Raw genomic sequence first — 12,026 nt, 5'->3', positions numbered from 1 at the left:
TAGATTTTAATATTGAGAAAACATTATTGAAATATTTATACATGTACAGTACTTGTCAAAAGTGTGGACACACCTTCTAATTCAATTTTTTTTGTTTAGTGATTCATTTTAGAACATTATTAGAGATTTCAAACCCATGAAATAATGCACATGGAATTATGCAATTAATTAATTGATTGAATAATTAAAAAATAATAACAACAATAATAGTCAGTTGTTATTTTAAGACTTGAACTATTCCTGTTCTGGAATAGCTCCTGCAAGAACAATAATCGTGATCAGAAACACCCATCAAGCACCCAATTGAAACTGGCTCTCATCAAGACCATCCCAAAAAAGCAAGACCAAAACATACCTCTTCTGCAGAGGAGAAGTAAATTTAGAGTCACCAGCCTGACAAAAAAATCCCTAATTTACAGCACATCAGATTAGAGCCGTTATGAAGTAGCAGACACATCTTAATGTCTTCGTTATTTTACAATGTAGGAAAAAAAAAACATTTACTGAATTACAAGTTATTGACTGGTATTGTGTGTGTGTGTGTGTGTGTGTATATATATATATATATATATATATATATATATATATATATATATATATATATATATAATTAGTGGAACCTTGGATTACGAGCATGGACAAAACACTTGTAAATCAAAAGCAAAATTTTCCTTAAGAAATGAAATTATGGAAACTTAAATTATTCGTTCTACAGCCCCAAAAAATAAATACATAAAAATAACAGTACACATGTGCACGGATGGTGATTAAGACCCAGCAGGGAAGACGATTACCCACAATTCCGCAGCACAAGAGAGAGAAAAACCATTGGCTCAGTTGTGATCACGTGAAGCTCGGCGTCAAAACAAGAAGCGCATGCGTGATACATGATACTCGGTACTTGTAAACCAAGACTTGCTAATTTTTCAAGTCAAAATTTATTAAAAATCTTCCCTTATCTTGCGGAACATTTGCAAACTACGTTACTCGCAATCCAAGGTTTCATTTTCAATTTTTTTACTATATTCAATATACATGTATATATAAAAATATTATGTATATTGAAAAACTAAACTAAAAGTTTAAAGCTGCACCATTGGAACATTACTGAGTTCCTCTTAAGTGCTGATCATGTTCAGTAGTCAGACTACTTGGCCAGGGAGCTGAAATAGATAAATGTCTGGTGTCATTAAACATTTAGCTCAGGGTTATCTGAATGTTTGATGGATTGGTAAGGAGGCTTTGGTAGTTTGCGTGCATAATGCTTCCACCGACAGCACAGTTGAAATGAAGCTCTGAATCAAGCACAGACTCTCGTGTTCAGTTTTTGTTTTTGTTGAATAAGAATAAAAAAGCTTTAAAAATTACATTGTTATCCTGAATGCTACTCTGTATGATACATATCTTTGTGATGTCCGAGTGGTGCAGCTCTTGATATGTTTGAGTCGCTGCTGTTGTGTTCATTTTAATTATACAACAATTAGCTCTGAGAGACGCATGCTACGTGTGGTGATAATAGGCGATAACAGCACTGAAACATTTAACTATGTTTCTTTCCATGTCCCAGGTGTTTTAATAACCTGTTTCACTGTCGGTCACAGCATGGGTGAAAGTAGGTCAGTATGAGAGAGAGCAACTGCCTGCCAAAACCCACATTTAAAACCAGTCACGAAAACATTTTCAACAAGAAATCATATGTAATAATGTTATTCTAGGTTGTTCCGAGTTGCATCCGTGTTGTTTTATTTACGCCTAAGGCATCGAACACAAGGCAAATCTCTCCCTAACCCCTAATCAGAAGGGTGCAAATTGTATGCATTATTTGGGCACTGGGTGTATTTTATTGCATTTCACCTTTCGGGTGATCGTCTGATTGAAAAAAAAAGGTTGACATGTTTTCCAACTTCGCTGACTGAGTGCAAGAGACGGGGATAAATATCTCTCCTTTAATTGATACAGTCGCTCAGCATGTAGAGGGACTAAAACAACAATTCAGCCGTTATTTTGGTGAGGATTTCAGTTCATTTGCTTGGGTCAGAGATCCCTTTATCTGCCCAGGAAAAGACCTTCCAGTTGACATGACGGAGCAGTTAGTTGAATTAAAGTGCGACATGAGCCTGCGAGACTTATACAGCTCTTCCTCTCTGCCGTCATTTTGGTTGAGCGTGATGCCTGAGTATCCTCAGTTATCTGACGCCCCTGAAAAATTACTTCTTCCATTCGCTTCAACTTATCTGTGCGAGGCCGGGTTTTCAAAATTGACGGCTTTAAAAAAAAGTACCGAAATCGGCTCCAGGTGGAAGATGATCTGAGGCTTGCGCTGTCCAACACTGAATCGCGAATTGCGCTTCTTTGTAAAAAATAAGCAAGCGCAGGTGTCCCACTGATTTCTTTAATGGTGTCATGGCAGAGACGCAAACGCACCGACGCACCCTGCGTCCCAATTCGTATAATATCTGCCTACTGAATATTATTTAGAGCGGATAGTATGCAAATGCTTGTAGAATGCAACAAACAAATTAAATGCAGCATACTTCACACTTAAAATAATACTTACACGTTATTAGCGTTTACACGTTACAACTGATGCTACTTTAAGTTCTCTTTTTCAAAATAGTTACAATAGTTACAATTTTGATAACATGTTCCATAACTGTCTAGCCATCTGTCATTGTATATAGTTGAATAAAACTCATAAAGGTTATTTTTAAAAATCACAAAAGTTAAGTATAAAAAACAAAATACAAAAAGTAATAAAAAACTATCTATTTGTCTGTCTGTCTATTTATATAGTTTTCTAAAACTTGTGATAGTTATTTTGAAAATTATAAAAACTAAGAATGGTATGCAATAGAAAAAAAATACAAAAAAAGTAAAAAATAAATTATCTATCTATCTATCTATCTATCTATCTATCTATCTATCTATCTATCAAAGGACTTATAAGGTGTGTGTATGGGGGGGTGGAGGCACATGATAGGGAAGGTTTGGGGGGGGCTTTAGTTCCAAAAGGTTGAGAACCTCTGCCCTAATCAAAGGCACTACTTGGTGATTTAATTGCTTGCATTTAATGCTTTTGGGGATTTAACCATTGAAGGTAACATTGCTAATATCATAAAGCAGAATAAGTGGAAATAGATTTAGGAGATTAAAAGAGAGATTTACAGGACTGTTCACCACCTTCATGGTTTATTTCCCCCCACCTTTGTCTAAATACAAAGGGTAATCATTAACAACTCTGTTAATTATCTAACTGTTGGTTGCCAGCTCTGCTAGTCGCGGTTAGTTAGACCCCCAGTCACGGAAGGATATGTGTTGGCAAAGCAAATAACTGGTTTAAAAAAATCATAATCTGTTAATAATAAATGGTGTTTATGGTACTATTGAATAAAGGAGGCAATATCACAGTTTGTTGTGCCCTCTGATACAGTCGCTGATTTATAAAAAAAAAAAAAAGAAGAAGAATTTTTTAGGTAATGTAAAGCCTGGAGTGTTAACATTAATTAAGGAATGCATTATATGTGCATGTTGGGCTTTTTGATAGGAAATTTCTATAAAGGGATAAGTGGACAGATTAGTGCTGCTTATAACAATAAGCAAAATAAGTAACAACGGCAAGTAACTAAAATAAAATAAAGATCTTGATTATAGGCGGGCAAAAGTAACTTCATGTTTATAGTTCTGCATGAGAGCCACTGCCAGACTCCTGAGCAAAGTCCTCAACTTCTCATTGCTCTGTTCACTCGTCACATCGGGTAAAAAGTGGCTACCAAATGGATACATACAGTATAACATAATAACAATGGACCCGAAGGCTATGCTTAGCTACTCAGTCTTATCTTGTTTTCAAGTTGCGTGGAGCATGACAGCTGAATTTTTTTTTTTTTTTTTTTTTTTACAGTAGGTCGTAGTAGCTTCTTCACTCTGATTAGGAATGAGATTCTCTCTCGCACTTTGGAGATGTTTGCTTATAAAGCCATTGCCAGCACCAACCACAGTGGAACTTTAGATTATGAGCATGATTCGGCCCCGAAGCGGGCTCATATTTCAAAACCAAATCTAATTTTCCCATTAAAAATAATGGAAACTTAAATTCCCCCCAAAAATAAATACATAAAAATAATTAATACAAGATATAAAGTAATAATAAAACAAATTAACCTGCACTTTAAATCCCGACAGTGTTTACGATAAGTGTTTCAGTTTGTGCACGCAGACACTGTGTGTTTATGAAGCTAAAGAAAGTAGCCCCTCCCCCTTTCCCCCTTCTCGTCTTATACAGTTACCCTTCCTCCAATCTTTTCACACATACACGCACTGTTTTATTGGAAAAATAAACAAGAAATCTCTCTAATGACACTGGATTGAGCGACACACTGACGGAATCTCTGCTGTAACGTAAAAATAAAACAAATTATCCTGCACTTTAACTTTGAAAAGAAAAGCGACAGAGCAATGTTTCTGTGTAGAGCAGAGAGAAAGAGAGTGAGTGTCTGTGAAGGCGAAAGTAGGAGGTGTGTGTGTGTGTGAGGCAGGCTGATGCAGAGAGAGAAAATGGACTTTTAATCTCTCTAATAAGACTTGTTTTGCTTTACACCTGCCCTGTACACAAACACATACAGACACAGAATAAAATATGTTTTACGCACACACACATGGTCACAGTGTTATAGTAAACAGTACACGAATGTTGATTATACAAGTAAGAGGCGAGCACTAAGACCCAGCAGGAGAGACGATTACCCAAAATTTCGCAGTGCAAGAGAGAGAAAAACCGTTCACGTTTTCACGTGACGCTCGGCGTCTAAACAAGAAGCGCATGTGTGATACATGATACTCTGTACTCGTAAACCAAGACTTGCTTGTTTTCCAAATGAAAATTTATTAAAAAACTTCGTCTTGCGGAAAACTTGCAATCAAAATAGGAGGTTTCACTGTAATCCACAATTAACTTCTTTTGTTAACTAATTTGGTCATCTTTTTTTTTTTTTCTTTCTTTTTTTTGGTCGATTATTTGTTGCAACCCCATACAAGCCAAACATAATTAACAGTGGATTCCACTTTTCAATCGGAGTGAAAATAGGCAATCAAGGGACATCTGTGGACTCTTGCATGTGAAAAAGGGTAGAAAACATTGATCTTTAATTTACAGCAGGAGCAGCAGCTCGAAAAGCTACAGTGACTTGGAGAGAAAAAAAACCGACAATTTAGCAGTGCAAGTCTGAGGTTGAAATGCTGAAACATGATTTACACTTTGCGGCTGCGTAAGTTCACAGTGTAGTAAAATCAGCAAAGGTAACTTTAGTTTGTCCTCATTTCATGATTACTAAATGACATTAGATAAACGTAAGATTCATGCGTCACAGTAGCTGCTGGCACACGAGTCAGCTTGCCTGTGGTTTTGTGTTTTTGTTCCCCCCCACATCCTTTTTATTTGCTGTTGTGTTGCTAGGTAACAGACATTTGGATATTAATTGTCTTTATATTAAAAGCAAGCAGTGAAAAATATTCCAAGATTGAATGTACTGTAGTACACGATGACTGTTATTGATGAATGAAAAAGGGAGCTCAACATGTCGAATGAATCGCTGTGCACTTTTAAAGAGGATTTAAAAAAAAGTGTCTTAACTGTCCTAAAACAGTACTATGTGAACGCTCCTGGTGTTGCTGTATAGCTTTCCTTTGGAGATTTGTATCAGTGTTTTTAATTAAGATAGCTGGTTATGAGGCTGCATTGAGGGTTAAGTATAGACACCGCTATCTTTTGTCTGTTTTTGTGTTGAGTTTTGTTTTAAAAAAGATATTTGGATATGAAGGAATGAGGTTGGAAGGAATATATGAAGGATTGTGTTGTAATGTCTGCTGTTTTTTCCTCCCTCGTTTAGGAAAAGGGGCATCGAGGTGGTACAGGTAAGCCTGTCTTTTTAATATTTAATTAAACTATGATTTTTTTTGGTGTAATTGATTTAAAAGCACTGAAAATATCCAAAGTAGTCTTGAGAAAATTTAGAAAATTATTGCCCCCCCCTTTGGGGAAAGTGAGTGTAATAGCACTCGCATGCAGTGAGTTTTAACACCTGGAAGCCTGGATTCTTTCTCAAAGATAAAGAGCTTGCTTACATGGTACATATTTTTCTACAAAGCTGGTTTCAAAATAATCAGTATCTGTCATTTAATACCCGTTAAAAACCAGAAGATTTTGTGATCATGGTAAATATATATATATATACTCTGTGGTAGGTTTGTGTGTGTGTGTATATATATATATGTATATGTATATATATATATATATATATATATATATATATATACACACACACACACACACACACACACACACACACACACACACACTACCATTCAAAACTTTGGGGTCACTTTCTAAGTAATGATTGTTCCTGATTTTTATTTCTTTCTACATTGTAAAGGAATGCTGAAGGCATCCAAAAAATGCATTAATCTTCTTTGAACAGTTAATGGTGAGATGTGACTTTATAACGCCTCCAATCTGAGGTGCTGTTCATTGGTCATTTTTCAGGCTGATAACTCTAAATGAACTTCTCGTCTGCGGCAGAGGTAGGTTTTGGTCTCACCCTCCTGGGATGGCCTTCATGAGAGCCAGTTTCATTATGGTGCTTGACGGATTTTGCAAATGCACTTGACAATACTGTTCTTGCAAGAACTATTACAGAAAGGCTACCTCTGTTTTTTAAAATAAATATATGTTGTTACATAATTACCTAATTCCATATGTGCTATTTTATAGTTTTGAAATCCCCAGTATTGTTGTAGAATGTAGAAAATAAATGACTAAACAAAAACAAAGAAATTTGCAAGTGACCCCAAACTTTTGAACGGTAGTGTGTATATAATATAATATAATATAATATAATATAATATAATATAATATAATATAATATAATATAATATAATATAATATAATATAATATAATATAATATAATATAATATAATATAATATAATATAATATAATAAGTATTTGATCCCTTACAGATTTTCTGTTTGCCCACTTACAAAGAAATTAAGGGTATATAATCCAAAAACCAAAAATCCAGAAAAAGCACATGATACACATGTTATGAATTAAGTTGCATTTCAATGAGAAAAATAATAATTTGATCCCCTACCAACCAACAATAATTCTGCCTCTCACAGACTGGTTATGTGCTATTGTGGTACACATATTAATTTAAGAAGGTGCTCCTAACAACAATGTGGTATGTGTAAAAACGCCACCTGTCCACAAAATCTTTATTTTTCATTCAAACCTCACTACCATCTGCAAGACCAAAGAGCTGCCAAAGTAAGTCAAGAACAAGATTTTAGACCTGCACAAGGCTGGAATGAGCTACAAGACCATCAGCTAGAAGCTTGGTGAGAAGAAGACAACTGCTGGAGCGATTATTTACAAATGGAAGAAATACAAAGTAACCATTAATGGCCCTATATGCAAGATTTCACCTCATGGACTAAGAATAATCATAAGAAAAATAAGGGACTAGCCCAGGTCTACACAGGAGGAGCTTGAGAATGATCTCAAGGCAGTTGGGAGCATAGTCAGCAAACAAACCATTGGTAACACAATACGCCTGCATGGATTAAAATCCTTCAGCGCAGCAACGCTTCCCCTCCTCAAAAGACACATGTACAAACCTGTCTGAGGTTTGCCAATGAACAAGGAAAGATTGGGATAAACTGCTGTGGTCAGATGAGACTAAAATCGAGCTCTTTGTCATCAACCCGACTTGCTGTTTTTGGAGGAAGAAAAATGCTGACTATGACACTAAGAACACCACAGTCCCTACAGACAAGCACAGAGGTGGAAACATTATGCTTTGAGGCTGTTTCTTTGCTAAAGGTTCAGATTGACTTTGCTGCACTGTGGGGCCAATGGATGAGGCCATGTGTTTTGGATGAGAACATCCTGAAGATGGCTTGTGGATGGGTCTTCCAGCATGAAAATGACCTGCCAAGGCAACTAAGGAGTGGTTCAAGAATAAGCACATTAAGGTCATGGAGTGGTCTAGCCAGTCTTTAGACCTTAATCCAATAGAAAATTCAGGGAGAGAGCTGTAACTTCGAGTTGACAAGCAACAGGCAAGAAACCTTAAGCATTTAGAGAAAATCTGTAAAGAAAAGTGGATCAAAATGTATTCCAAGATGTGTGCAAATCTGGTAAACAACTACAAGAAACGTTTTCACACTTTGCTTTTCAGCAAGGGTTTCTCCACCAAGTACTAAGTCATGTTTTGCTTGGGGATCAAATTTATTTATTTATTTATTTATTTATTTATCTTATTTCCCTCATTGAAATGCAACTTAATTCATGACATTTTTAATGTGCTTTTTCTAGATTTTTCGGTTGGTTTTGGTTGATATTCTGTCTCAATCTTTTACCATAAACCTACATAAACCATTTTTTTGTAAGTTTTTGTAAGTGGCCAAACTTAGTAAATCTGTAGGGGATCAAATACTTATTTTCCCCACTGTGTGTGTATATATATATATATATATAGATAGATAGATAGTATGTAATGTAATATCTACTGTGTGTGTGTGTGTGTGTATGTGTATGTGTATATATATATATATATATATATATATATATATATATATATATACCGTGTGTGTGTATGTATATATGTATGTATATATAATATAGTTGCAAGTACAACCCCCTAGATATTTTGTGTGTGTATAATCATGACTTGTTATTGTTATATAACATGATCACATTGGCTTTACTAATTCAATATAATTGGCAAGGAAAGAATAACATTTCCTTCACACTCTGGTGTGAAAGGTGATTGCATCCAACTCATTGTCTGCATGCAGCAGAAACTGCCAACAAATTTAAGTTGTTAGTTGGTCAACACATAAAAGTAAAGAATATTTTCCCAATGGAAGGCAAATTAATACAGTAACATAGTTTAAGTCCCTCCCCCCGTACATAGAAATATATATGCTTATTATTTTGCAATGCTTTTAAAAAAAAATCTCATTCAAGCGCTTTTTTTTTTCCAAATAACTTACCTTTTTCTAATGGGGTTTATTTATTTATTTATTTTAAATATTATTTTAACCTAGCCTTATTATTGTTCTACATCTTGTTTGTTGTATGTTAGTGACCTGGTTGCGGTAACAGCGCAATTTCCTATTAGGATTAACAAAGTACTCTACCTATTCTAATTTATCAAATACATTAAAATGTTTGTGCTTTATACAAAATGGATGATTTTATTCTATTCAACTGCACTAGTTGCTATATGTCAAGCAAACTAAAGCAACGAAACTGTGCAGCTCAGAAACTTGTGATCTTTTGGCTTTTACTTCCTGATTGCAGCAGGAGATAACTTTGATAGCTTTTACTAAAACACCTGTAATTTATAATCTCCTCTACTTGACTGCCTAAAAACCGAGACACTGCACAGACAGATTCCCTATTTCTAGGTTTCTTCAGGGATTTCTCAGAGACACTACCCAGACCCTGGCTAGGACTTATTAGTGTGTTGTACAAGCATCTGGCCTTGGTTTTGTTTGTGTGCATGAGACACATGAGTTTATCTTGACAATTGAACTCTAAGCAATATGAATAATTGAAAATTGAAAATTATTCATATTGCTTAGATTGCAAATTATTGAACACAAGTCTAAAATATACTTGCAGTGGTACAAAACTGCTCTGCTACATACAACAAACAAATGACCTTTAACGCAATATTTTGATCTATTTTGATATTTATATTAATCCCTCCAACCTACCCTTCTCTCCAATATATAAAGAGTAAGAGTGTGAAGTAAAAAAAATGAGGAATAAACTTAAAACCCAGTGTATTTTTAGTCATTTTTATAGTCACTCTTAGTCACTTTTAGATAAATGAGGGAATGAATCAGGATTGTGCAATATAGTGACATCCCTTTTTTTTTTTTTGGATTTTTTTCCTGATTTTCTCCCTAATTTAGTCGTGGCCAATTCCTCCCCGTCACTAGGGGGCTCCCACATTAAGGCTACTACTACCATTCAGCCTGGAGGGCCGAAGACTATCACGTGTTTCCTCCGAACCGCGTGACGCCAGCCAACCGCATCTTTTCGAACTGCTTGCTCACGCACCGTTAGGGGCGGAGTAACACACTCGGAGGTAAGCGCTAGCCGCTCCTTCCGCGTGCGCTAGCTCACAGACTCCCCTGATTGGCTGTAGTGCCGTAATTAATGTGGGTGCACAAAGTACCTCCCATCCCTCCCCTCTGAGAGAGCTCGGCCAATCAGCTCTCTCTAGGCCTCCGGCTGTGAGAGGTAACAGCATCACAATCTACATCTACCAGCGATCCCCGGATGATAGGGCGAGCACTTTACCTATGCGCCACTCGGAGGCCCTGCACATCCTTTTTTTCTGCACAACCTAGGCGATATGATGAACAGAATTTTATTTCATTTGAACTTTATAGACATACTGAGCAAAAAAAAAAGTCTCATAGGCAAAGCAAATTAATAGCGTCGATTCAGACATTATTATTATTATGCTCATTTTGTAAGTTTTACATTTTTGCGATGTCATTCCCATATTCTGGTAATAATAAAATTTACACAATTTAAAATTAATTATAACTTTGGTTTCACATATCATATCTGAAACCCACATTCTCAGTTTGATGTCTGAATCCTCTCGTTATTTTTTTTATTTTTATTTTAAAATAAGTTATTTACTAACACTGTGTTCCCGACATGGATTCGTCGTGCTTAAATTTCAAGGCTTAATCCTCCTGGGTTTTTGATAGGAGAGTCCGTTTGAAACTCTGTTTTTCTGCAGATCATCAGTACACCCTTCGTATTTTTTCACATAGTGCGTAAATTTTTTTTTTACGTGGCAGGTGGTATTGCCTCTCAGTACATCACTCTCACGGTAGCAGAATTAACATGTACAGGAGTGGTAGTGCGAGAGGGAACTGTCCACTACTAGTTAATCGATCTCTGATATAAACTTTTCCCCGGACAGATTTTTAAAGAGGATGGGCAAATGTACTTGGGTGGCCATCAGTATGCTTGTTTACTCTGTGTGAGAAACACTGAAAAGGATCTGTACAGTGTCCTCCTAACTGTTTTGAGAGTTGTATAACTAGTTTATGTTTTGTCTCTCTGACTGTCAGCACATTTGCTTTTGATATGCATAGCTGACATTTACTGAACTGGGGAGGTCAGTTTTTGGTTATGTCATTGCTTGTGAACATCTTATAACTGAACATTCCCACAGACTGACAGCTATTTTAATGTGGGAACAATTTTTTTTCTTTTCCCATAAGTAAGTCAGTATTTACTGTATGTTTATTAGAGATGGGAATCACCAGGGACGACCCCATACAATATCACGATACCTAGGTACTGATTCAGTTTGTATTGCAATTCTTTCTGTACTGTGATATTTATATTATATTTTGTTACTTTAAAAAAAAAAAAAAAAAAACATAACCATGTTTAAAAGAAGTTGAATTGATCAAAAATAATTAAATGGACGCCATTCCTTATTGCAACATTTTGACATTATGATTTAAATTAAAATTTTATTTTACACACAGTGTCATACGTACAGTCAATATAAATATGTAAGTGTGCGTGAATGTGCAGGTGTGCAGTGTCCATAAGTGTCCATGAATGTCCTGAATGAGTGCAAAGAGACAAAGTCATAATTGTGCGGATGATGATCGCACCACCCTCTGCAAAGCACGTCTGTCCTGCACGGTGCTGTTTCCGAACCAGGTCATAATGTTTCGGGATGATCTGCCTCGTTTTATTTGAGCTGTAAGGAATGTTGTTTAAACTTGTGTCCAGCATCTGTTGTTGGCTGCTAGTAACATGTTTGTTATATGTTATTCTTATTACTACAATACTCATCTTTTGGCCATGTACTGCTGGCACGTCATCTGCCATATTCGTTATTTCTAAACATGCTTAGCAAATAATTTTTTTACCAATCAGGATGCTTTCCTGCTTGCCCATGTATAAATAGTTTT

General features: G+C 35.8%; 1 protein-coding gene across 1 annotated transcript in view; it reads left to right on the top strand.

Annotated features, from left to right (window-relative positions):
• itpk1b (inositol-tetrakisphosphate 1-kinase b) overlaps positions 1-12,026 on the top strand; it is a 41,616-nt gene that overhangs the window by 5,450 nt on the left and 24,140 nt on the right. Inside the window, exon 3 of the mRNA XM_053510028.1 lies at positions 5,886-5,910. Within this exon, the coding sequence (XP_053366003.1) occupies positions 5,886-5,910 (25 nt within the window). The remainder of the gene's footprint in view (positions 1-5,885; positions 5,911-12,026) is intronic.

Source organism: Clarias gariepinus, chromosome 13 (assembly GCF_024256425.1).
Source record: "Clarias gariepinus isolate MV-2021 ecotype Netherlands chromosome 13, CGAR_prim_01v2, whole genome shotgun sequence".
NCBI classification, from domain to species: domain Eukaryota; kingdom Metazoa; phylum Chordata; class Actinopteri; order Siluriformes; family Clariidae; genus Clarias; species Clarias gariepinus.
Note: the sequence above shows the minus strand (reverse complement) of the source record. Positions and strands in the feature narration are given on the sequence as shown.